We start from the raw sequence: 27,817 nt of genomic DNA, 5'->3' as shown, positions 1-27,817 counted from the left end.
TTATTCCAAAGAAAAAGAAAATTCTGTAGCACACCAATTTTTATTTCTACATTTCCCAGGGAAAACTGTGTTATACCAAGAACTCTTGAAGAAATCAGTGGAGAAGTGTGGATTAGCCTAGAGAAGAATGATCCAGAGAGTTTGATGAATATACCTGAAGGACATGTAGCTGTGGAAAGAGATCTGTCAGTTATTCCTAAGACCAGAGCTGAGATTAGTGGACACAGTTTGCAAAGAGATTTCAATTTAAGAAAGGGAAAAAGGTTCCAGCCATTAGTACTGTGTAACCACTGAAAAAGGGTGTTAAGAAATGACAAGGACCCAGTACAAGAGGAATTCAGGCCGTCAGGAAGGTAAGCCCTGCCGTGGCTGAGAGGGAGTTGTCCTAAGAGGATGACCCAGGAGGTGGTACCCAGGACCCATCCATCTCTAACGCTCCATGTTGTCAACGTGGTAACTCACCAGAGCTTCTTTCAGGTCCCTCAGAGGAGAATGGGACTGGTGAACAATGCACCCGCAGCGCTTAGGTTCCACTGGCTGATCGACCTCTTTGGCTATCTGCGAAAAAAGATTATTGAAGGTGGAGGTAAAGAAATGAAATGGGATTTTTCATTTCCACAAAAAATTATGTGTGGAAGGTGAAGTCAGGGGACGGTGGGACTGAGAAACTTGCGAGTTGGGATGGGGACTTTATTTTTTTCAATTCTCTTTTTAAAAAATGTTTTTTTTTTTTTTTCTGGCTGCACCATGCAACATGTAGGATTTAAGAAAATTTTTTTATGGGATGCTGCCGTACACTTTTATAGATTGGGGTGCAGCTCTGGAGGGCTGCACCATGCAACATGTAGGATTTTTAAATTTTTTTTTTATGGGATGCTGTCAGACACTTTTATAGATTGGGATGCAGCTCTGGAGGCCATAGTAAGGAGAGAGAATATTTTTCTCCCTAGAGGTGATGAGGATGAAGCACTTTGAACCTCACAAGGAGACGGTGTACAAAAATATACAAGAGCTTATTGTTATGACTAGGATTGATCTAATTTTCTAGTTTGTACTAAATATGTCATAGTTAATAGAGAATCGCTTTGCAAATAGTCTGTGGAGAGGATTCTGGGCTTCTTTATTTCATACTGTGCTATGCTCAGTCACTCAGTCGTGTCCGCCTCTTTGCAACACCATGGGCTGTAGCCCGCCAGGCTCCTCTGTCCAGAGGATTCTCCAGGCAAGAACACTGGAGTGGGTTGCCATTTCCTCCTCCAGGGGATCTTCCTGACCCAGAGATGGAACCCAGGTCTCCTGCATTGCAGGCAGATGATTCTTTACCACGAAGCCACCTGGGAAGCCTTATTGTTTCTAGGTCTTTCGGCAATTCTGTATCGTTAGAGTATAGCTCCTCTGGAATCATTCCTGTTTTTTGTTCCATTGGTCTCTGTCTGAATTAAAGCAGGAATGGGACTTGACTTGGAAAGTGCCTTATCTCCCCAGGAATACCTGGGTCAGGGGGAATAATTCATAGCACACTTGGGCACATAGAGGATTTTAGAATCCTTCAATTGGATCACATAAGGCATGTCTTATTTTGAAGTTGAGAGGGACTTACCTCTTGGAAAGAATCAATCACGTTCTCAGCATTTCTCTTTCCTCCAGGGCGCAGCCCATAGGACCAGTGTTGACCAGAGCAACCCACCACACAGAGAGTCAGCAGGATTAGTCCAGCTAGAAGTTTGGGAGTCGGCTCCATTCTGAGGAGTATCAGCAGTGATAAAAATAGACCCAGACTGGGTTAAGCAAAGACCTCTTTGGCAAAAAGCCTATCACTGGGGTCACTCACCCGGCAGAAGACGAAAGCGGGAGTAATCTAGTTTTCACATACAGGTACTTTCTTGCCTTAGAGACAAAGCCAGTCCCTTAAACTAACATGTTGAGTACTTTTCAGAACTAAACTCTTCTGATTTTTATTATTTATTTGGTTATCCACACCTCAGGATTCCTCCTTTATCAAATTCACTTTTTGCCTTAGTACTTTCTCCCCCTGTGATTGAGATTCTTTCCTGAGATAAAGAAAATTGGGCCATCTGCTCTGAAAAGTGGCTCCGACTAGAAGTCTCTGGCTGATAACAGTTGCTTGACATGAAGTGGTTACCCTACGGCGCTAATTGCATTTTGCTGAGTGTGTGTCTTTTGGTCTTCCACATGACCGCCGACTGGACCATCTGTGAGCATGAGAGAGGACCTCACACTTTCCAAAGCTCCGAGTCCCAGACCAGCTGCCTCCCTGGCCACGGTAGCCTTGAGCCATCTGATGACATGTGGAATTCTCACAGATTAAATTTCCATTGGTGGGGAAGAAGCTAAAGACAGAATCAAATATTGGTTGATGAGCTCTTGCAGTTCCCCGCGGGCTGGGGCTCTGTGGCTGGAGGTGACAAGGACCCGGAAGGTCAAGTCTTCTTTAGACACCACACCTGGCCTTAAGCCCTTAGGGTATAAAATGCCCTATAGACAGACAATAGCATGCAGTCTAAACAAAAGTGCTAGAAATACAAAGCATTTTACCTGTTTGAGAGCAGACAGTCCCCCAGATCTCAAGCTTCCTTTGAAGTGTGTTGAATCTGACTGTTCATTTTTCTAGCTTCCCTTTTATATGAAACTTTTCCAAGACGTTGAAATCTTCCCCACTGGTAAATTGCATTGCACATGGACTATGTTGTTTTTTTTTTTCCAATAGTAATTTCTTAAAGCCTCACATCAAGCCCTTAATGGTGTATATAATTGGAATACCCACTGGTGTATCTATTAAATTTAGTTAAATCTTGGCCATTAAAATCTCACCTAAGACTTTTATAGTCGAGCTCACAATTCAAAGAGATTAAAATCTAGCTAGGTAGAATTCCCTTGAGGAAACTGACAGGCCAATCAAGAGTTCAAGGAAAATAGCTGTCTTAGACTAAGTCATGCTAAAGGGCACACATGGGAACTGTCACAGAGGAGCCCATGTAATAGTAACTGTATAGTCAGGATGTATGGGAGCGGGTCTCAGCTCTTAGACTCCCCATGTGTAAAACGAGCTGAGTTATAAGTAATAAGAAGTGAGTATTGGTACTGCCCCAAACCCATAGAGAATCGCTAAAGGAAATGGTAGGAGTTTGGAAATCCCCTAGTCTTCTACCCTCCAGGTTCCTTCTTTGACTATTTATTATTTTTTTAAATCTTTATTGGAGAGTAGTTGATCGACAGGGCTGTGTTACCCTCCGTTGTTCAGCAAAGGGAACCAGCCACACACACGTGTATACCTGCTCCCTCCCCCAGCTCTCCGCCCTTATAGGTCATCACAGAGTATGGGGTAGAGTGCCCTGTGTCTACAGCAGGTCTATTTATTTAACCTTTTTGGCCCCATCATGCAGGATCTTAATTCCCCAACCAGGGATCGAACTCGCATCCTCTCCAGTGGGAGTGCGGAATCTCAACTGACCACCAGGGAAGTCTCTTTATTTTCAAACATTGGAGTATTGTTGACTTACAGTGTCTGTTAGTTTCAGGTGTACAGCAAAGCGATGCAATCATGCACACGTATGTATGTGCTTAGTTAAAGCAGTGTGATCATACACACGTATGTATGTATGTATGTATGCGTGTATGTGCTTAGTTAAAGCGAAGCGATCATACACACGTATGTATGTATGCATATATGTGCTTAGTTACTCGGTTGTGTCTGACTCTGTGACCCTGTGGACTGCAGCCCACCAGACTGCCCTGTCCACGGGGATTCTCCAGGCCAGAATACTGGAGTGCCTTGCCCTCTTCCAGGGATCTTCCCAACCCAGGGATTTGAACCCAGGTCTCCCTCATTGCAGGTAGATTCTTTACCAGCTGAGGGAAGCCCATATGTGTGCATGTGTGTATATGTGTGTGCATGTATATATTTATATATATATATACCAAAAAATATATGTACATATATTCTTTTTCAGGTGCTTTTCCCTTATAGGTTATTACACAATATTGAGTGTGGTTGCCTGTGCTATACACTATGTCCTTGCTGTTTGTATTTTATATACAGTAATGTGTATCATCTGCTGATCCCAAACTCATTTATCCCCCTCCTTTTTCCTCTGGTAACCCTAAATGTGTTTTCTATGTCTCAGATTCTATTTCAGTTTTGCAAATAAGTTCATTTGTATCATATTTGAGATCTCGCATATAAACAATAGGCTATGTTTGTCTGTCTGGCTCACTTAGTATGAGAATCTCTAGGTCCATCCATGGTGCTGCAAATGGTATTATTCCGTTCTTTTGTATGGCTGAGTAGTATTCCATTGTGTATATATACCACATTGTCTTTCTTGCCAGCCTTCTATAGTATCAAAAAGGTAAAGAGAAATGTAGCAGTTTGAATGTGCCTAGTGCAAAAATAACCAGCCAGAGGTTCAGCTCATTTCAGTAGATGGTTATTGAGTTAAAAGACACAAATCCCTATGCTAAAGGTCATGGGAGTACAAAGATGAGAAATAATAGTTACCTGGCATGTGAATGAATCTAACCTTGCTCATTATTACAGCCCTGAAAAGCAGATCTCATGATCTAAATTTCAAAGATAGACATTCCACCCCAGAAGTGAGCCACTGGACGTTATATTTACACAGTAAAAGCATTTAAAAAAGAGAACCATTACTCTTTATTATATTTATTTGAATACATGATTATCTTCCCCTAATTTACCCCAGTCTGTAAGTCATGATAGTCAAAAGATCGCATCTTATTTAAGCATCTATTAATAAGTCCCCAGCATTTAGTCAGCATTCAATAAATCTAGATTGGAATGAATGAATGAAAGGTAAGGACCTCTTAACCTGATTAGATCTGTTTCCTTTTCTGCATCTAAGATGTGTTTTAACTGACTCAGAATTAAATCTTCATGTCCAGTTGGATGAAGGTATGTTACATTCGCTAAGCAGTAAAATGTTACATTCGCTAAACATCAAAATAACTGGATGTGTGTTCACTTTAGAGTTAAGATTGGAAATTTCTCCTTGAGTAGGATGCCAGATCAGTCACTTGTTGCCCAATGTCCTCTAGAATAAATTACATCTGCAAGGATTTTGGCATAAAAAGCAATGTTGGTCCACCCAAATAAACTTCTTTGCCCAGCCACCGCTGTGGAGGTTGTCAGATAGCGTAGGGAAGAAGATGAACTTTAATTGCAAATAGAGGGGGATTTAGAAAATAGAATGTAAGTGATTGACTTTATCTCATTTAGATACTTTGAATAATTTAAGGGCCATTGTGACATGGAGGAATGGGATCTTATCTCCCTATGAAGGTAATGAGAGGCTGGTTTTCAACAAGAGTCCATTTTGTCTGAATGATGGATGCTGTTTAAGTTGTGATGTGCTGTAACAAGTATTGGTGAAGCAGATGTGTCTTTGGTTAAGACTGATGAAAGGGGAGTTGAGACTTTGATCCTTGTCATGTTAATCTTTTATCCCTGGTTAAGTGTCCTTGGATTACTGGTAGCGCAGGGGCTGCGATGACGCGGAAGCGTGGTGGAAAGGAGCTACCCCACGACCAAGGCCAGGGTCGGCGTCCAAGGTAAGAGAAACCCAAGTAAGATGCTAGGTACTGAGAGAGGGCATCAGAGGGCAGACAGACTGAAACCACAATCACAGACAACTAGCCAATCTGATCACATGGACCACAGCCTTGTTTAACTCAATGAAACTAAGCCATGCTGTGTGGGGCCACCCAAGATGGACGGGTCATGGTGGAGAGGTCTGACAGAATGTGGTCCACTGGAGAAGGGACTGGCAAACCACTTCAGTATTCTTGCCTTGAGAACCCCATGAACAGTATGAAAAGGCAAAACAATAGGACCCTGAAAGATGAACTCCCCAGGTCGGTAGGTGCCCAATATGCTTCTGGAGATTAGTGGAGAAATAACTCCAGAAAGAATGAAGGGATGGAGCCAAAGCAAAAACAACACCCAGTTGTGGATGGGACTGGTGATAGAAGCAAGGTTCAATGCTTTAAACAGCAATATTGCATAGGAACTTGGAATGTTAGGTCCATGAATCAAGGCAAATTGGAAGTGGTCAAACAGGAGATGACAAGAATGAACATTCTAGGAATCAGGGAACTAAGATGGACTGGAAGGGGTGAATTTAACTCAAATGACCATTATATCTACTACCATGGGCAGGAATCCCATCATAGCCATCATAGTCATCATAGTCAACAGGAGAGTCCAAAACACAGCACTTGGATGCAATCTCAAAAACGACAGAATGATCTCTGTTCGTCTCCAAGGCAAACCATTCAATATCACGGTAATCCAAGTCTATGCCATGACCAGTAATGCTGAAGAAGCTGAAGTTGAACAGTGCTATGAACACCTACAAGACCTTCTAGAACTAACACCCCAAAAAGATGTCCTTTTCATTACAGGAGACTCGAATGCAAAAGTAGGAAGTCAAGAAACACCTGGAGTAACAGGCAAATTTGGCCTTGGAAACAGAATGAAACAGGTCAAAGGCTAATAGAGTTTTGCCAAGAGAACGCACTGGTCATAGCAAACACCCTCTTCCAACAACACAAGAGAAGACTCTATACATGGACATCACCAGTGGTTGACACAGAAATCAGATTGATTATATTTTTTGCAGTCACAGATGGAGAAGCTCTATACAGTCAGCAAAAACAAGACCCAAGCTGACTGTGGCTCAGATCATGAACTCCTTATTGCCGAATTCAGACTGAAATTGAAGAAAGTGGAGAAAACCACTAGACCATTCAGGTATGTCCTAAATCAAATCCCTTGTGACTATACAGTGGAAGTGAGAAATAGATTTAAGGGACTAGATCTGACAGACAGAGTGCCTGATGAACTATGGACGAAGGTTTGTGACATTGTACAGGAGACATCAATCAAGACAATCCACAAGAAAAAGAAATGCATAAAAGCAAAATGGCTGTCTGAGGAGGGCTTACAAATAGCTGTGAAAAGAAGCGAAGCAAAAAGCAAAGGAGAAAAGGAAAGATATACCCATTTGAATACAGAGTTCCAAAGAATAGCAAGAAGAGATAAGAAAGCCTTCCTCAGTGATCAATGCAATGAAATAGAGGAAAACAATCAAACAGGAAAGACTAGAGATACCAAGGGAACATTTCATGCAAAGATGGGCTCAATAAAGGACAGAAATGGTATGGGCCTAAGAGAAGCAGAAGATATTAAGAAGAGGTGGCAAGAATACACAGAAGAATTGTACAAAAAAGATCTTCACAACCCAGATAATCACGATGGTGGGATTACTCACCTAGAGCCAGACATCCTGGAATGTGAACTCAAGTGGTCTTTAGGAAGCATCACTACAAACAAAGCTAGTGGAGGTGATGGAATTCCAGTTGAGCTATTTCAAATCCTGAAAGATGATGCTGTGAAAGTGCTGCACTCAATATGCCAGCAAATCTGGAAAACTCAGCAGTGGCCACAGGACTGGAAAAGGTCAGTTTTCATTCCAATCCCTAAGAAAGGCAATGCCAAAGAATGCTCAAAGTACCGCACAATTGCACTCATCTCACACACTAGTAAAGTTAAAATTCTCCAAGCCAGGCTTCAGCAATACATGAACTGTGAACTTCCAGATGTTCAAGCTGGTTTTAGAAAAGGCAGCAGAACCAGAGATCAAATCGCCAATGTCTGATGGATCATTGAAAAAGCAAGAAAGTTCCAGAAAAACATCTATTTCTGCTTTATTGACTATGCCAAAGCCTTTGACTGTGTGGATCACAATAAACTGTGGAAAATTCTGAAAGAGATGGGGATACCAGACTACGTGACCTGCCTCTTGAGAAACCTGTATGCAGGTCAGGAAGCAACAGTTAGAACTGGACATGGAACTACAGACTGGTTCCAATTAGGAAAAGGAGTACTCAAGGCTATATATTGTCACCCTGCTTATTTAACTTATATGCAGAGTACATCATGAGAAACGCTGGGCTGGAGGAAGCACAAGCTGGAATCAAGATTGCCGGGAGAAATATCAGTAACAGATAAGCAGATGACACCACCCTTATGGTAGAAAGTGAAGAAGCACTAAAGAGCCTCTTGATGAAAATGGAAGAGGAGAGTGAGAAAGTTGGCTTAAATTCGACATTCAGAAAACTAAGATTATGGCATCTGGTCCCATCACTTCATGGCAAATAGATGGGGAAACAGTGGAAACAGTGGCTGACTTTATTTTTGGGGGCTCCAAAATCACTGCAGATGGTGATTGTAGCCATGAAATTAAAAGACGCTTACTCCTTGGAAGGAAAGTTATGACCAACCTAATTAGCATATTAAAAAGCAGAGACATTACTTTGCCAACAAAGGTCCGTCTAGTCAGGGCTATGGTTTTTCCAGTGGTCATGTATGGATGCGAGAGTTGGACTATAAAGAAAGCTGAGCGCCGAAGAATTGATGCTTTTGAACTGTGGTGTTGGAGCAGACTCTTGAGAGTCCGTTGGACTGCAAGGAGATCCAACCAATCCATCCTAAAGGAGATCAGTCCTGGGTGTTCATTTGAGGGACTGATGTTAAAGGTGAAACTCCAATACTTTGGCCACCTGATGTGAAGAGCTGACTCATTTGAAAAGACCCTGATGCTGGGAGGGATTGGGGGCAGGAGGAGAAGGGGATTACAGAGGATGAGATGGTTGGATGGCATCACCGACACAATGGACATGGGTTTGGGTGGACTCTGAGAGTTGGTGATGGGCAGGGAGGCCTGGCGTGCTGTGGTTCATGGGGTCGCAAAGAGTGGGACACGACTGAGCAACTGAACTGAACAGAATTTCCATCAGTTGACAGTCAGTCTTTGAAAAATGCTTTTAAATTTTTAGATGAATGCAGCCACATGGTATGTGAATTCCTTTACTGTGAGTCATGCTCATGAAGCCTGCCTTAGCACTGTCATAGATCTCAAGGGCAAAGGCCAAACTTGTTTATTTTCTACAGAACCATATCGGGTATCAAACAAATATACAATTAATAGAATGTGGAGGTTTAGTGACAAACTGACCCTTGTCACAGTTCTAGTGACAGATGAATTTGCCATGAAGCTGAATTTAGTAAATAGGATTCAAAAGAATTGAATTTTACAGTTATACACTTTTCCCCCCTAAATTTAGAAATCTCTTAAATTTTAAAGTATGGCTATATAAAGGGAAAATGGCTTCATTTTTTTAGCTTTTAAAAAAAGCACCTCAAGATTACTAAAATGTAACAATAATGATTTAGTAGGTAGAGCTATTGGTAAAGAATCTACCTCCCAATGCAGGACACACAAAAGACGTGGGTTTGATCCCTGGCTCGGGAAGATCCCCTGGAGGAGTAAATGGCAACCCACTCCAATATTCTTGCCTGGAGTAGTCCATGGACAGAGGAGTCCACGGGATCGCAATGTCAGACATGACTGAGCGACTGAATACAACACACACAATCTTGCTGAATGACAGATGGAAACCTTCTTTGTCCTAATGTAAAATCTCAGCAGGAAGGACTCATGAACTCCTGCTGACATATCTAAGGTTGTGACAGGGTTTCAGATAATTAATCCCTGCCTAAGGTACTTTGTGAAAAATAATAACTACTTTTCCTTGTAGAGTTGTACCTTTTAAAGACTATTTCCTTGGAGATTTAAAAACTGCTAGGGTTTTTCATATGTTAAAGATTTAAAGTTGACTAGGGGTAGATTTATTGCCAATTCATAAAATGAAGAGTTAGAGAAAATACCCTGTCTTGATTTATGATGGTAAGCTTTGTAAGAAAATGAATATACAGTATTTCATTGCTTTGAAATTACAGCTGAAAGACTATTACAGCATAATACATATTGCTCTAAACAGGTACATGAGTACAAATTTTCTCAATGTAGATCATTAGCTTATCTAGTTTAAAACCCTTTTCTAGCCTTTTCCGCCCCTCCCAAAACAACTGTGTTTTAAACCTATGTGTACAATCATATTTCATTACAAGGGTTAACGGGATGTTTTACTAGTTTGAAACGTTCCTTCCTGCTTAAACTTCTTTCTCCTGGTTGTCAAGCAACAACACTTTAGGGACAATGTATTTCACAAACCCAACAAAGCTAACAGGTAAAAATGTTCATCAGCTAAACAGTAACACAAATGAGTTCTTGGAAGACAGCTTTTTCTTTTGTTCAGCATTAATGAAATGTCTGTGTTGTTAGCATGGTGGATTTTAAGAGGAGGATCATAAAATAATCATGCTTCAAGAAATAAGTTTAAAGGCACTTTCTTCTTTTTCACACAGACCCTCAGGGCTGGTCTTAAATGCATACTGAAGAAATTAAGTAAATTTGGAAAGTTCTAATTTTCAAAAGCAAGACAAGAAACGCCTTTTCAACATTTCACATCATTTATTAATGCAGGACACATTAGATCCAAAATCTGCATTTTCTAAGCATACTGTGTTTGGATCTTTCAGATTCTTCTGCAGGTTTAGGTTATGTCTACAGAGGTACCCTTAAGTGGATGAACAACACATTCTCTAATTATTGAAAATATAGTACAGAGTGAAATGATTTAAATATAATTTAGGCACATATTGATTATGAAAATAGATTATCTCTCAATACAATACTTCTCTGTCTTGGTAAAAATAATAAAGCAAAGAAAATAATTCATTTCTGAAGTTGCTTTCCTTCACCTGTAAAGGTCTATCTCCTCCCACTTATGCATATGTACCCTTTACTGTTAAGGAAAGCTTTGCATATGTATAGAAGAATAAGCTATGTAAATACTGAAGACATGTCATTCTCCCACAGGAGACAAAGTGGTTTTTAACGATTCCTTGCCTCACACGGATGAGTCTGGAGAATTCAGAGCCCATTTGGACACAGCTTACATCCCTGCTCTTGGGGTCGACATAAGGACACACCAGTTACTGGTAAGGAAGTTCAGGCCCTGCCCCTGCAGAGCAAGTGACTCGAGGAAGCCAGGCTAGAATGTGTTAAAATACAACACACCAGAACTGTAAGAACCAAGGTGCTCACTGAATTGATAGTCCATCTTGGCACCAGCCACATACCTTTACTTCCGTTTAAGCTTTTTGATAACTGTAGTCAAACTGTCAGTTTAAAATTCTTCGTTCCCCACTGTAGGGTCAGAGCTGCAGTTCCACTCTGTTGACTTCTAAAAGATGACTCTGCCATATTCATTCATATTTTATAGCTTTGATGGCAGTGGGTTTGGATTTCACACCTATTTCCAAGCTGGTCTTGTTTATCAGGCATTTGAGTTAAATGAATGTTAATTATGTTTTTGGTTTTCAACCCTCTTCCTATGCTTGTTTTGACGGTACGGGGAGGGACTAAGCGAGTAGTGTAAAGAGATAAATCGCCTGGGCTGGCCTGGAGTGGAGCTTGCTAAGAATGAAATTGCAAGTTGAAAGCTCAGTTAAAAGCTGTAGGTAAATTGTTTGCCATCCACAGAGTTCCACTGAAACTTTAGCTGACAATGATGTATATATGATGTCTCTTTCCTGCCACTCTATCTCAATCAGTAACAGGGTTTCTTTAATTTAGCTACTGTTTTGTTCTTAAAAAAAAAAATTCTTAAAATGAACCTGAAAAGAGAGCCTTGGGGAGTCTGATCTTACCATCTTCACACGGTGTGACACATACTCAAAGTAGGAGAGGCCCCCACTAAAGCTATTTAGAAACCTGAACGACTTCTGCAAAATTGTAAAGTTCAACAATTTAAATATCCGTACTGCATCTATAGAGTCAATAAATATAATTGCATATGTTGTGCTTTTCATAAATTAAAATCCTCAAATGCATTTCAAACCCAGATGGTATTTCAACATCATGCCTATTTAAAAGCAAATATAATAGATACTATTTATTCCTGGTCGCAAGGCCACCAGGCAAATCCCCCTACTCCACTCCAAAGGCAGCAATCTAATCTAGCTTCCCTAAATCTACTGAAGGAGTGCTTCTCTGTTAAAACCCAGAATGTGGGGAAAAAAGTCACTTTTTTCCTCTTATGCACCTCTGAGAACAAGCATAATCCTCTAAATGTTTTTTTAATTCCCGTACAGTGTTATTTCTTCTAGATAACTGAGTGGGTGGAGAAAGAAGAGTGATAGGGGAAGCATCTGTCGTCTTCGGCACGTCCCCCTGCAGGCCTCTCATCTGACGCTCTGGGACATGTGCAGCGGTGTCAGCATCTCTTCAAAGATGGCGCCCTTCACGTTGGAACCCCTCAGGTTGGCTTCTTGAAGGTCACACCCAGACAGGTCACAGTTCTGCAGGACACAAATGGTATTCATGGAACTAACAGATTGAAGCGCATATCTGTTTCCTCTTAAAATGGTTCCTGGGGCCTATCAGGAAAAGGTTCCTATAGAATAAAACTCAGTTATTTATGGAAAACTTTCAGAAGTTTTAGGAGAAAGCCATATTTTCTTCTATCTGTATTTTTTCTCTTTAGTTGATGCTTACTTAGGCTGACCACCACAAATATGTACCAACAAAGGTCAACAATGAAGCATTTAAAATCCAGAATGTAAAGTGTATCTAAACAATTTTATGGGCTTCCCTGGGAATATGGGGCAGCTCCACTGCCAGACAAACTCAGAGGCTCTGAGTGTCAGAAACTGATTTCTGGGACCTGAGATAATCTTTGTGCTTTTTTTAAAATTTATATTGGAGTACAGTTGATTTTGGAGAAAGAAATGGCAACCCATTCCAGTATTCTTGCCTGGAAAATCCCATGGACAGAGGAGCCTGCGGGTTTACAGTCCATGGGGTCGCGTGACTTGGTGATGAAAACACACCCAGCTGATTGACCATGTTGTGTTAGTTTCAGGTATTCAGCCAAATGATTTAGTTACACATCTCTCTGGGGCTTCCCAGGTGGCGCTGGTGGTAAAGAACCTGCCTACAAATGCAGGAGATGTGAGTTGGATCCCCAGGTCTGAGAGGATCCCCTGGAGGAGGGCCTGGCAACTCACTCCAGTATTCTTGTCTAGAGAATCTGATGGACAGAGGAGCCTGGTGGGCTATAGTCCATTGGGTTACAAGAGAGTCCGACACGAATGAGTGACTTAATGGTTTTACCACAATCCATGAACAATAATGAAAGGCATGGAGGTGGGGAAGGCTCAGATTTTTAAACAGAGAAAGGGATTTTACTTAATAAGTAAATTGTATCATGTAACTGCCTAACATTAACATTCTTAGAGTAAGGAATTGCCTTTTTTTAACCCCCCAATTATGTATAAAATTCAGTGAGTTTTAACAGATCTGTATACAGCAGTGTAACTACCACAACTGGTAGCTGCTTTCAAATTTCCCTTGAGATCAGAAAGCGACAGATGGGGACAGGGATTTTTGGCTAAGTCCCTGGGGATGGTGGGGATGATGGTTAGAGAGAAGGGTGACTGCACATAACCTTTTAGGATAGAGGGTTAGCAGCTGTCCCAACAGTCATCCTGATTAGTCTTTGCAATCAAAGGGAGGCTTTCTACTGTTTAGATAAAGAACTCACGTGTAGTCACATGCTAACTGAAACAAAGGGAAAAAATGCTCATCTTAGGTGACAGTAACGATATTTTAAAAATTAAATAACTGTATTATAAACCTACTGTAATACATTTATACCTTCATTCTTAAGATGGTTCTTTTTGCCTTCAAGTTCAACGGGGCCTGCTGCTGTGTTGCTAAGAGCTATCAAGAGAAGGTGAATTCAGATGAGAAATCTAGATGCTGGCCATGAAACAGGATCACTGAATTAAGGATTGTACTGTGGACCTTAGGACTGAATAAGACTGCATAGGAAGGAAGTATAGAGTGAAAGGAGGACAGACAAAAACACAGAAACAGTACTCTTAGTATTATAACGAAAAAAGAACACGATGAAAACATTTTTTAAAAAATCAACAAGCTAAATATTGACATCCTATTCTCTAGAATCCCATCTATGCCAGATTTTCTTGTATAGGTCTGTATTGTTCAGTATAATACTCCTAGTCACATATAGCAGTTTACATTTAAATGAATTTTAATTAAATACAATTTACAAATCCATCCCTCAAATAGCCAGATGTGGCTGGTAGGTGCTGGACTGAACAGCACAGCCACAGAACATGCCCGTCGTTGCAGAAAGAGCCACCAGACAGCGATACAGACCCGTTAACTGCCGTGCAGTCTGCCAGCTCGATCTGCAGCTCAAGAGGATATATAGCAGACAACTCGGATGAAAAAGATGACTGGCTGGACAGAACTGAAGTCTCAGATTGAGATTCAAAAAAGAATATGATGCCAATTTAGAACAGGCATTCCCTGAACCTGATTTCAAACACAGATATCATTTCAATTTCTCAAGAAGTTTAAGAAATAATCTGGCCCCATTTAATTCTGTTTGGAATTAAAATTTAAGAAAACCACAATCAAGTGGATTAAAAAAACATCTATCAAGTATATCTACCTGAGGGAGATCCAAGGAAAAGAGGAGAAATCAGCTCAGACTGAATGCCAGATGAGTCTTCAAATATGCAATCTAGAAAACTGGCACTGATGAACCCGTTGGCAGGGCAGGGCAAGGGACGCAGAGGACAGACTTGCAGACACAGGGCAGGGAAGGAGTGAGACCCACGGAGCGCGCAGCCCTGACCTACACACCAGCGTGTGTGAAGCAGACAGCGGGCGGCGGCATGCAGCCCGGGAGCTCCGCTCAGCCCTCTGTGACGGCCGAGAGCGCGGGATGGGATGGACGCGTACCTGTGGCTGCCGCTGTAGTACCAGCAGACACTAACAACACGGCAAAGGAATTCTACTCCAGTGAAAAATAAAGGCTGAACCTAGTGTCTGTAACTTAGGTAAGCAGATTCTGCTCTGGAATTCAAATTTGTTTAAACAAGCAACTGAAAGAAAAGCATTCCATCAGCACAGTGGCGCGTTACCTGGCAGTACTGAACAGCCAACTACTTTGTTTTATTTCAATACATTTTGCAGGAGCTACTCAGTCATTCTGGATGAACAAAAACTCAGTGACTCACCTCCAAATCAGTTCCTGCCAAAGTTGCCCCTCTGAGGTTACAGTTCTTCAACTTTGCGTTCTTTAAGGTCGCAACTCTCAGGTTAATTCCTGTCATCTGACTTCCTTCCATATCCACACCTTTCAGATTAGCACCTAAAGTGAGTATATTTTAGTATTTATAGTCATTTATCTTCAAAAGATGCAAGATGACTTAACAGGGGTAAAGGTTGACCTCTGCATCCTTTGGAAATGACTGAATTATATAAACTTGTCTCTTGACCAATGTACATACATATGGAGTTCTTTGTTAACAATCTGTTTGCTTATACTATGAATTAAGAATTCGTGTTTTAATCTGTATTTTTGAGGGAAGAATTCAATTTGGTCCCAGAGTTTGCACTTTTAAATATGCTTCCAAAAACTTATGGTGATGGAAATGAGTTGTGTGTCTTCTAGATATACAAATAAACAAAATGACAAGTTCATGGACAAAACAAAGCAATAAGGAATTCATAAACAAAATATTACATCCAAAAGTGATTTAAAAAAAAAAAAACTGCCTGGCTTTATGCAAACTGAAGTTCTTCATTTTGGTCCACGTTAAGACTCTGGTGTTCTGTTATGGTGCCCTGGGGAAAGGATGGAGGAAGCGATAGTTAGGGAGATAGGGAGGGACAGGTACACACTGCTATATTTAAAATGGATAACCGACAAGAACCGACTACATGGCATAGGGAACTCTGCTCAATGTTATGTGTCAGCCTGGACTGGAGGGGAATTTAGGGGAGAATGCTTGTTTATGTATGGTTGAGTCCCTTTATTGTCCACCTGAAACATTATTAAATAAAAAGTTTAAAAAACAATGCTGTTCTGTTTGGACATTTAAGATGTTGATACTTATCTCCAGCTGAAGCTTCCTTAAATACTGGAGGCCACATTTCCTGAGTTCAGCATGCTGGTTTCCATTACTGAGACCAAACAATGGCTTAGCCCTTTGCAAATCCCCGAAGACAGAAGAAATGTTCCTCCCTATGGTTATGTTTTACCAGTAACAATTATTTTCCTGGGCTTTTTACTTAATGGTGTGTTTTTACTTTAGAGAAGGTAATTACAGAGAGACTCTTACCTTCTAAATTGGCTTTGAGACCAGAGGGATCTTCAAAATTACACAGCTTCAAGGATGCTCCCTCTGCATTAGAACACAGCATCTTGACGCCCTGGAGATTTGCACACTGGCCAAGGAAAGAGTAAAGTCTGTGTTTATTATGGTTCAGAATTTTGTTTGGACTAGAAAAAATTGGCTCAAACAGTAAAAGAAAAAAAAAATCTGATATACTCACAATCAACTGTTTTGTTTACAATAATTGTGAGAAGTTTTTCCAATAGTTGTTTTAAAAGAAAAAAAGCCAAACAAACAATAGCATTCCTGCTTTACATGAAAAGAGTTTAGATAAAGAAGCTGGGGAGGGAGGACTATGATATACCTATTTCTATTTTTATAAACAGCCCTGGGCATATAAACAGCCCAGCTCATGACAGTGTAACAGTTAATGTCTGAAGAAAGCATTAAGCTGTTAGGGATCTAGATCTTCTCTTATTACTACAAGAATGAAATTTCTGATGCTCAGTAATGTTGTCACTACCTTCATTTCAAAGGTCGGACTGCTAAGGCCAGCAATGAAAGGTGCCATCTAGCTACAAACACCACCAAGTTGCTCGTAGGGTCTTTCTGTACCAACCTTCGCTCCAAAACATTGTCAACCCTGAGTACCCAAATGGAAGTTCAAGATATAAAGAGGAAAAAGTCAGAAAGTATATTTTGGAACTTTAAATTCAATGCCATCAGATGTGATGTCTAACAATTACTGGATATGGTAGGAAGCTATCTATAAAGTCAGTGATAACGTTAGACCTTTGCTAATTGGGGCCAAAGTAGAAGGTAAAAAGTATTCTAAAAACCCTCAGACATTACAGAAATGATAATTGCAATTGTTATTATAATTAGATCAATGAGGAAATCTAAACGCCTAAGCCTGATTAAGTTATGTGATACCCATACCAAGAAAAATCCTTGTCTCATAAATGCAGTTTTATTCAGCCACAGCCAATTCTAGTGAACAGAAGATAAACTACAGACCATTTCAAATCACAGATAACTGACAAACAGGTTTGCATTTCCATTCATGCCTGTGCTTTAAGACGAGGTAGTTCAGAAGCTCAGACTGACAGGTAGGATAATGAGGACCTAGAAGATAACTCAAAGATGATTAGATTTTATGTACTTGAAAATATATTGTAACAGGACAGGAAAGTGATATCTGAAAATAAATCTCTCTGGTTCTCAATGTAATGCTCCCAGGTAGAATATAAGTATTATCAAAAGTTCCCAAGGTTATAATGTAAGTACTGTTCTCTACTCAAGGCTGTACTATGGAATCTCACAGAGAAGTATATGAGAAACTCAGTGAGATTTTTTTCTCTTCAAAAACCACAAAAAGTATTTCACCCTCTATTCATCAAATGGTAAAAGCAGGTCACCAACACTGACACCTCAGCCACTCACCTGCAGCTACTAAGGAAGTCAGCATTATAGTTAGGAGATTTGGGCTATTTACTGTATCAAGGGGCAGTGGTTTTGATGAAAGCAGTTATTAATGTTTTTGAAAAGGATAATGATATTAAGACTATGCTTAGGGCTTCCTTAGTGGCTCAGTGGTAGAGTCTGCCAGCTAATGCAGGAGACATGGGTTTGATCCCTGGTCCAAGAAGGTCCCACATGCCACCAGGCATCAAAGCTTGGTGCACAACTACTGAGCCTGTGCTCTGAAACCCAAGTGCCGTTAACTACTCAAGTCCAAATGCTCTGGAGCTCATGCTCTGTAATAAGAGGAGCCACCGAAATAAGAAACCCATGCACTGCAACGAAAGCAGTCACCACTTGCTGCAACTAGAGAAAGGCCTACACATCAACAAAGACCCAAAACAGCCAAATAAATAAATAAAACTATTAAAAAGCCAAAGACTGTTTGAAAAATGGTCCTTGTCTTTAAGAGAATAAAATATTTACAGGTGAAATAAGTTGCTTCAAAAATACTCTGAGGAGAGGTACAGACAATACACAACTGTTTAAACACTGATACTGTTGATGCTGAGTAACGGAGATACAAAGGGATTCACTACACCAGCTCATTTTTGTCTATATTTCACATTTTCCAAAGGAAAAAGTCATCAAGAAAGACATAAGGAAAAGAAAACACCTGCTTTAGAGTCTAGCTCTAATGCTGCTGACGAACCAGCCTTCGCGGCTTGGGTAAGGGCACATTTCAGTTTCTGAGTCTGTAAGACAGGGTCATACTTATCATCAGTGTCCCTTCCAGGTCTTATCATCTGTTAAGTCTTGCACTAGGAATGTGCAATGCATTCATAAGAGCTGAATTATTATACCAGCTTCTGCACAGCAGGCTAAAGTCAATAATGAAAGGCGGAGCAGGCGGAAGACGCATTCCACAGGCACTGACAGAAGAGAGGGTGCAGCTCATACATGAAACCCGACAGCAGCTCAGGTCACCCTGGTTGACAGCAGAATTGGAGGGTTCCTGCAGAAAGGTTTCACAGCCCACAGGGATCAATCAGGGAGAAGTTCAACAAGAGGGGTGGGAACATCAGGTGCATCTTGTGCTTAGCTGACCTCATACTCTGTGGACACTGCAGTACATGTGACTGTTCAGCAGCAGCCATCTTCAAGTGCCAAAGACAACCAGCCACTAGTTTTTACTTTCACAGCCCCCACACTCTGGGCGGTGACTCCTCAACATGAGCCATGTTAATCAATAAACTTGCAGTTCTGCAGCACTTTTAGTATGTATCCGTTAAAATTACATAGGCCACTGCAAGACAAAGATGGCAGAGTAAAAGGACCTTGAGCTCATATCTTCTTATGAGCTCACCAAAATCACAATAAACAACTATCCATAAAAATGACTGGAATCTACCCAAAGAAGATACTCTACATCCAAACACATAAAGAAGGAACCCCGAGATGGTAGGAGGGGTGCACTTATAATACAGTCAAACCTCATATCACCCAGCTGGGCAACCCATAGACTGGAGAATAATTACATCACAAAAGTTCTCCTCCAGGAGTAAGAGCTCTGAAAGCCAGAAGGACTTGGTTGTAGCTTGAGGGAAACAAAGGGGACCATGGGAAAGAGACTCAACTCTTGGAGAGCTCAGATAAGATCTTACACACACTGGAACCCAGGTCAAAAGCACTGATTCCACAGAAGCCTGGGCCAGACCTACCTGCTAGTCTTGGAGGGTCTCCTAGGGAGGTGGCAAGTGGGAGGCAGTTGTAGTTCTCACTGGGTTCTTAAGCTGGTGGCGGACATAGTGGCAATCTATGTGAACTCCGGCTGGAGTCCTTGACACCAAGACCTGGCCCCACACAACAGCATGGAGGCTCCAGTGCTGGGACGCCTCAGGCCAACCAACCAACAGCCAGAAATACAGCCCCAACTATCAGCAGATGGGCTTACTGAGCCCCCAGAAACCTTTGGACATGCCCCTGGACATGGCCTTGCCCACTAGAGGGCCAGGACCCAGATCCACAGACCAGTGGGCAGGCCTGAGCCCCTCCTGCCAGAAAGACTGAACAAGCCTCTAACCAGCCTCACACACCAGGGGGCAGACACCTAAAGCAAGAAAACTACGATCCTGCAAAACTAAGTCCATCAATATGAGTCAGAAACTACCCTGGGATCAGGCTGGTCCCTGGCCCTTAATGATGAGAAGGGAGTGTACTGCTAGACACACAGGGCAGCCCCCACTGAGGGCCACTTCCCCAAGGTTGAGAAATATTACTAAGCTACTACATGCATAAGAAATATAAATAGAAATTTAAACAAAGTGAGATAGCAAAGGAATATATTCCAGACAAAAGAACAAGATAAAACCTCAGAACAACTAAGTGAAGTGGAGATATGCAATCTACCTGAGAAAGAGTTCAGAGTAATGATTGTAAAGATGATCCAAGAACTTTGGAAAAGAATGGATGCAGAGAGAGAAGTTGCAAGAAATTCTCAACAAAGAGTTAGAAAATATAAAGAATAAACAGAGTTAAAGAATATAATGAGATGAAAAGCATGCAGAAGGAATCAACAGCAGAATAAATGAGGCAGAGGAACAGGAGAGAGAAGAACTGTCTTCTAGTGAGTTGGAAGACAGACTGGTGGAAATTACTGCTATGGAAAAGAATAAGGAAAAATAATGAAAAGAAATGAGGACAGTTTAAGAGACCTCAGGGAAAAATGTCAAATGCATCAAGATTTGCATGATAGAGGTCCCAAAAGGAGATGAGGGAGAGAAAGGGCCTGAGAAAATATCTGAAGAGATAATAGCATGGGAAAGGAAACAGTCACCCAAATCCAGGACGCACGGGGCATCCCGTTCAGGGTTAACCCAAGAAGAAACATGCTCAGACACACAATAATCAAACTTAATTTAAAGACAAAATTTAAAGAGAAAATATGAAAAACAACAAGGGAAAAGCAACAAATAATATACAAGAAAATCCCCATAAGACTAGCAGCCATTTTCTTACGAGAATCTCTGCAGGCCAGAAGGCAGTGGCATGATATATTTAAAATGATGAAAGGGAAAAACCTACAACCAAGAATACTTTACCCAGCAAGACTCTCATTCAGATTCAATGGGGGAATCAAAGCCTTCACAGACAAGCAAAATTCAGCACTTAAGAGAATTCAGCATCAGCTTTACTACAAATGCTAAAGGAACTCTGCAAAGAAAAGAAAAGGCCACAACTAGGAACAAGAATATTAGGAAACAGGAAAGCTCACATACAGTAAAGGTAGGAAATCATCCACACACAAATATGATATCAAAACCAGTAATCATGAGATGAAAGGAGTATGAATGCAGAATTTTAAAAATACACTTGAAATTAAGAGATCAGCAACTTAATAATGTATCATATAGACTTCTATATCAAAACCTCATGGTAACCATAAACAAAAAAATCAGTAATATATACACAAAAAAGAAAAAGTAACCCAAATATAACATTAAAGATCATCATCAAATCACAAGACAACAAAGGAGGAAAGGAAGAAAAAAGACCTACAAAAACAAATCCAAAACAATTAACAAAATGGCAATAAGAACATACATATTGATAATTATCTTCAATGTAAATGGATTAAATGCTCCAACTAAAAGACAAAGAATGGCTGAATGGATACAAAAATTAAGACCCAGAGATATGCTGTCTACAGGAGACCCACTTCAGAACTAGACACATACAGACTGAAAGTGAGGGGGCAGAAAAAGGTATTCCATGCAAATGGAAATCAAAAGAAAGGTGGAGTAGCAATACTCAAATCAGACAGAAAAGACTAAAATGAAGACTGTTACAAGAGACAAAGATGCACCCCACATAATGACCAAGGGAATAAACCAAGAAGATATAATGATTACAAATATATGTGCACCCAAAATAAGAGCACCCCAATATAAAGCAAATGTTAACATACATAAAAGAAGAAATAGGGACTAACACAGTAACAGTGGGGGACTTTAACACCCCACTTATATCAGTGGACAGAACATCCAAACAAAATCAATAAGGAAAAACAGGCCTGAAGAGGAACATTAGACCAGATGGACTTAAATTGATATTTATACAGCATTCCATCCAAAGTAGCAGAATACACATTCTTTTCAAGTGCACATGGAACATTCTCCAGAATTTATCACATGCTGGGCCACAAGGCAAATCTTGGTTAAGTTTAAAAAAACTGAAAATTGTATCAAGCATCTTTTCCAACCATAATGCTATGAGATTAGAAACCAAATCCAAGGGGGAAAAAATTACAAAAACCACAGACATGTGGAAGATGAACGATATGCTACCAATGGATCCCTGAATAAATAAAAAAACATCAGCGCCAAACGAAAATGAAAAAATGACAATCCAAACCCTATGGGATGCAGCAGAAGCAGTTCTAAGAGAGAAGTTTATAGTGATAAAAACTTACCTCAGAACAAAAGAAAAATCTCAAACAAACAACCCAGTGTTACACCTAAAACAACTAGAGAAAGAACAAACAAAACCCAAAGTTAGTAGAAAGAAATCATAAAGATCAGAGCAGAAATCAATGAACTAGAACTACAGACTAATAACCGAAAAGATCAATGAAACCAAAAGCTGGTTCTTGGAAAAGATAAAAACAAAAAACAAACAAACAAAAAAACCTGATGAACCTTTAGCCAGACTCACCAAGGGAAAAAAAAAGAAGGCCCAAAGGAATAAAAATGAAAAAGAAATTACAACAAACACCATGGAAATACAAAGGACCATAAGAGACTACCACAAGCAACTACATGCCGATAAAATTGGCAACCTAGAACAAACGAACAAGTTCTTACAAAGGTACAATCTTGCAAAACTGAACCAAGAATAGAAAATATGAACAGACCAATTACAAATACTGAAATTGAATCCGTGACTTAAAAAACTCCCAACAAACAGAAGTCCAGGAGTATTAAACATCTATTAAACATTTAGAGAAGAGTTAATAGTTATCCTTCTGAAACCTTCCCAAAAAGCTGCAGAGGAAGGAGCACTTCCAAACTAGCTCTGTGAGGCCAGTTTCACTCTGCTACCAGAATCAAAGATACCACACAATACCATCTTTCTAAATTCCAGATGCATGTGTTAATATATTTGTTTTTCTCTTTCTGACTTACTTATGGAGAAAGAAACATCAACATATATACACTATGACGTGTAAGATGGATAGCTGGTGAAAAGCTGCTATATGTTACAGGGAGACAGTTTGGCGCTGTATGATAATCTGGAGGGATGGGATGGGGGAGGGGAGGGAGGCTCAGGAAGGAGGGGCTACATGTGTTGTTACGGCTGTTTCGTGTTGCTGTGTGGCAGAGACCAACGCAAATTATAACAACTAAAACACGAAAAAGAAGATACCACACAAAAAGGAAATTATAGGCCAATTTTACTGATGATATTGAACCAGACACGGAACAACAGACTGATTCAAAATTGGGAAAGGAATACATCAAGGTTGTATACTGTCACCCTGCTTATTTAACTTATATGCAGAGTACTTTAGGCAAAATATTGGGCTGGATGAAGCTCAAGTTGGAATCAAGATTCCTGGGAGAATTATCAACAACCTCAGATATGCAGATGACAACCACTGTAATGGCAGAAAGTGAAGAGGAACTAAAGAGCCTCTTGATGAAGGTGAAAGAGGTGAGTGAAAAAGGTGGCTTAAAGCTCAACATTAAAAAAACTAAGACCATGGCATTCAGTCACATCACATCCTTCATGGCCAAATACATGGGAAAAAATGGAAAATGGTGACAGACTTTGTTTTGCTGGGCTCTAAAATCACTATAGATGGTGATAGCAGCTGTGAAATTAAAAGATTCTTTCTCCCTGGAAGAAAAGCTATGACAAACCTAGAAAGTGTATTAAAAAGCTGAGACATCACTTCGCCCACAAAGGTCCCTCTAGTCAAAACTATGGTGTTTCCAATGGTCATGTACAGATGTGAGAATTGAACCATCAACCTGGAATATTCACTGGAAGGACTGATGATGATGCTCCAATGCTTTGGCCACCTGATGCGAAGAGCCGACTCACTGGAAAAGACCCTGATGCTGGGAAAGAATGATGGCAGAAGGGGACGACGGAGGATGAGATGGTTGGATGGCATCACCAACTCAATAGACATGAGTCTGAGTGAACTCTGGGAGACAGTGAAGGACAGGGAAGCCTGGCTTGCTGCATTCCATGGAGTTGCAAAGAGTTAGACACAACTGAGCAACTGAATAACAACAAATCACTGATGAACACAGATGCAAAAATCCTCAGCAAAATATTGGCAAACCGAATCCAACAATGCATTAAAAGGATCACATATTATGATCAAGTGGGATTTATCACAGGGATTCAAGGATTTTTCAATATCCACAGACCTATCAGTGTGATTGACCACATTAACAAATTGAAGAGTGAAAACCTTATGATCATCTCAATCGATGCAGGAAAAGCTTTTAATAAAATTCAACATGCATTTATGATAAAAACTCTCCAGAAAGTGGGCACAGAGGGAACTGACCTCAACATAATAAATATATGGCAAACCCACAGCTAACATCATATTCAATCATGAAAAGCTGAAACATTTCCTTTAAGATTAGGAACAAGACAAGGATATTCACTCTCACCACTTTTATTCAACACAGTTTTGAAGTCTTAGCCACAGCAATCAGAGAAGAAAAGGAAAAAAAGCTAAGCTATATTGAAAAAGTAATACTATTACTGTCTGCATATAACATGATACTTTACATAGAAAATCCTACTAAAGATGCTATCAGAAAACTACTAGAGCTCATCAATAAATTCAGATAAGTTGTAGGATAGAAAATTAATACACAAGAACCTGTTGTATTTCTATATATTAACAATGAAAGATCAGAAAAAGAAAGGAAACAATCTCATTTACCACTGCAGCACAAAGAATAAAATGCCTAGGAGTAAACATATCTAAGGGGGCAAAAGACTAATACTCAGTAAACTGTAAGAAGCTCGTAAAAGAAATTGAAGATGATACAAACAAATGAAAAGACATACCATGTTCTTGGACTGGAAGAATACTGTCAAGATGACCATATTACCTAAAGCAATCTACAGATTCCATGAAATCCTTATCAAATTACCAATGGCATTTTTTTACAGAACTAGAACAAATTTTAAATATGCATGGAAGTGCAAAAGATTCCAAATAGCCAAAGCAACAGAGACACCAAAGTTGGTGGATTAGAAGGAAGTGAGCTCGTCTTTTGTGAGAACACCAAAATCACAATCAGCTACTGAACAACCATCAACAGGAGGATGTTAGAACCCGCCAAAAAAAGATACTCCGTGTCCAAGAACAAAGGAGAAGTGGCAAGAAGACGGTAGGAGGGGCACAATCAGTTTTAAAATCAAACCTCACACTCCCAGAGACTTGGAGGAAACAAGTCCCTGCGCACACCAGGACCCAGGGAAAGGAGCAGTGACCCTCCACAAGAGGCTGAGCCGACCTCCCTGTGAGCGTGTGTCTCCGCAGAGGCATGGTGAGCAGTGCCTGCCACGGGGACAGGGGCCCTGGCAGCAGCAGTCCTGGGAGGCACGGCGTGTGGCCTAAGTCCTCTTGGAGGAGGTTGCTATTAGCCCCACCACAGAGCCGCTGGGTGGACACTCCACAGACTGGAGAAAAATAAAAACAATGAAGCTCTTGCACTCTTGAGAAAGTTCTAGGCCCTGCAAGAGACTTCCCAACATGGAGATCCAGCAAAGGGGAAGGGAAACTGACTTTGATGGTCAGCAGGATTTGATTACAGAACTTCCACAGGACTGGGGAAACAGAGACTCTTGGAGGACACAGAAAAAGCTTTCTGCGCACCAGGACCCAGGAGAAAGGAGCACTGACTCCAAAAGTGACTGAGCCAGACTTTCCTGTGAGTGTTTGGGAGTCTGTAGCAGATGCCTGGGTTTACAGTGGCCTGCTGCAGGGTCAAGGGCACTGCCAGCTGTAGTCCTGGGAGGCACAGCGTGCTGGTGTAAGTCCTTTTGGAGGAGGTTGTCTTTATACCTACCATAGAGTCTATAGCCTATGACAGAGACTACAGACTTTAGGTCTGGGCCACCTCAGGCCAAACTACAGGGAGGAAGCACAGTCCCACCCATCAGCAGAAAACTGGATTAAAATTTTACTTAGCACTGGCCCTGCTCACCAGAGAAAGACCCAGTTTTCCCTAAAGACAGTGACTCCTATCAGGGAGCTTACACAAGCCTCTTGTCCTCATCCACCAGAGGGCAGAGAAAATGAAAATCATAATCACAGAAAACCAACCAAAATGATCACATGGATCACAGCCTTGTGTAATTCAATGAAACTATGAGCCATGTCATGTAGGGACACTCAAGATGGGCACGTCATGGTGCAGAGTTCTGACAAAAGGTGGGCAACTGGAGAAGGGAATGGCTTCAGCATTCTTGCCTGAAGAACCCCATGTTCAGTATGGAAAGACAAGAAGATACAGCACTGAAGGAGGAATCATTCTGCTGCACCCCCCACCCCACCCCCAGGTAGGTAGGTGTTCAATATGCTACTGGAGAGGAGTACAGAAAAACTCCAGAAGGAATGAAGAGGCTGAGCCAAAGCAGAAAGGATGCCCAGCTGTAGATGTGTCTGGTGGTGAAAGTAAAGTGCGATGCTGTAAAGAACAATATTTCATTGGAAATATTGGGAAATCCAGCATTAGGTCCATGAATCAAGGTAAACTGGAAGTGGTCAACAGGAGATGGCAAGAAAGAACATCGAGATTTTAGCAATCACTGCACTAAAATGGACCAGAATGGGTGAATTTAACTCAGATGACCATTATATCTACTACGGTGGGCAAGAATCCCTTAGAAGGAATGAAGCAGCCCTCATAGGCAACAAGAGAGTCCAAAATGCAGTTCAGTTCAGTTCAGTCACTCAGTCATGTCCAACTCTCTGCGACCCCATGAATCAGGTACAATCTCAAAAATGACAGAATGATATTGGTTCGTTTCCAAGGCAAACTGTTCAACATCACAGTAATCCAAGTCTATGCCCCAACCACTAATGCCAAAAAAGCTGAAGATGAATGGTTCTATGAAGACCTACAAGACCTTCTAGAACTAACACCAAAAAAAGATGTCCTTTTCATCACAGGGGACCGGAATGCAAAAGTAGGACGTCAAGAGATACCTGGAGTAACAGACAAGTTTGGCCTTGAAGTACAAAATGAAGCAGGGCAAAGGCTAACAGAGTTTTGCCAAGAGAATGCACTGGTCACAGCAAACACCCTCTTCCAAAAGTGTAAGAGATGACTCTACACATAGATATGACCAGATGGTCAATACCAAAATCAGATTGAATATATTCTTTGCAGGCAAAGATGGAGAAGTTCTCTCTACACAGCCAGCAAAAAGAAGACCTGGAGCTGACTATAGCTCAGATCATCAGCTCCTTACTGCAAAAATCAGACTTAAATTGAAAAAAGTAGGGAAAACCACTAGGTCACTAAGGTATGACCTAAATTAAATCCCTTATGATTATACAGTAGAAGTGACAAATAGATTCAAGGGATTAGATCTGATAGACTGCCTGAAGCACTATAGATGGAGGTTTGTACCATTGTACAGGAGGTGGTGATTAAAACCATTCCCAAGAAAATGAAATGCAACAAGGAAAAATGGCTCCTTGAGTAGGCCTTACAAATAGCTAAGAAAAGAAGCGAAGTGAGTCAAAGGAGAAAAGTAAAGATATACCCATCTGAATGCAGAGTTCCAAAGAACAGCAAGGAGAGATAAGAAAGCCTTCTTAGTGCTCACTTCGGCAGCACATACACTAAAATTGGAACGATACAGAGAAGAAAGCCTTCTTAGATGGACAATGCAAAAAAAATAGAGGCAAACAATAGAATGGGAAAGACTAGAGATCTCTTCAAGAAAATTAAGAGATACCAAGGGAACATTTTATGCAAAGATGGGCACAGTAAAGGACAGAAACATAAGAATCTCACAGAAGCAGAAGAGATTAAGAGAAGGTGGCAAGACTACACAGAAGAACTGTACAAAAAAGGTCTTAATGACCCAGACACAATGGTGTGGTCACTCACCTAAAGCCAGACATCCTGGACAGTGAAGTCAATT

The 27,817-nt window shown here is 40.8% G+C and overlaps 2 protein-coding genes across 3 annotated transcripts in view; both read right to left on the bottom strand.

The window, feature by feature from the left end:
* Positions 1 to 429: 429 nt before the first annotated feature.
* On the bottom strand, positions 430 to 1,747 carry GNRH1 (gonadotropin releasing hormone 1). The gene is made up of 2 exons (XM_061164047.1): positions 1,601 to 1,747; positions 430 to 558 (listed from the first exon to the last, which is right to left on the bottom strand). The coding sequence occupies exons 1-2, from the start codon at positions 1,739 to 1,741 to the stop codon at positions 430 to 432; spliced, it is 270 nt and encodes an 89-aa protein (XP_061020030.1). The 5' UTR covers positions 1,742 to 1,747.
* Positions 1,748 to 10,395: 8,648 nt separating this feature from the next.
* The window catches only part of KCTD9 (potassium channel tetramerization domain containing 9), an 81,549-nt gene continuing 64,127 nt past the window's right edge, over positions 10,396 to 27,817 (bottom strand). The window contains exons 10-12 of one of the 2 annotated variants that reach the window (XM_061163862.1): positions 16,169 to 16,274; positions 15,062 to 15,195; positions 10,396 to 12,307 (exon numbers count right to left, since the gene is read on the bottom strand). In XM_061163862.1, the coding sequence (XP_061019845.1) occupies positions 12,191 to 12,307; positions 15,062 to 15,195; positions 16,169 to 16,274 (357 nt within the window). In that variant the 3' untranslated portion in view covers positions 10,396 to 12,190. Of the gene's footprint in view, positions 12,308 to 15,061; positions 15,196 to 15,218; positions 15,672 to 16,168; positions 16,275 to 27,817 lie in introns of those variants that run through there. The other variant, XM_061163863.1, reaches the window with a different exon arrangement.

This window comes from Dama dama, chromosome 16 (assembly GCF_033118175.1).
Source record: "Dama dama isolate Ldn47 chromosome 16, ASM3311817v1, whole genome shotgun sequence".
Lineage (NCBI taxonomy): Eukaryota > Metazoa > Chordata > Mammalia > Artiodactyla > Cervidae > Dama > Dama dama.
The sequence above is the reverse complement of the archived record's forward strand: the minus strand, read 5'-3'. Positions and strand labels throughout refer to the sequence as shown.

Bases quoted from the DNA above. Each gene is read 5' to 3' on its own strand.
- GNRH1 (XM_061164047.1), bottom strand. From the start codon at position 1,741: ATGGAGCCGACTCCCAAACTTCTAGCTGGACTAATCCTGCTGACTCTC. The intron at 559-1,600 runs GTAAGTCCCTCT...CTTTTTTCGCAG, and splicing joins TGATTGATTCTTTCCAAGAG to ATAGCCAAAGAGGTCGATCA.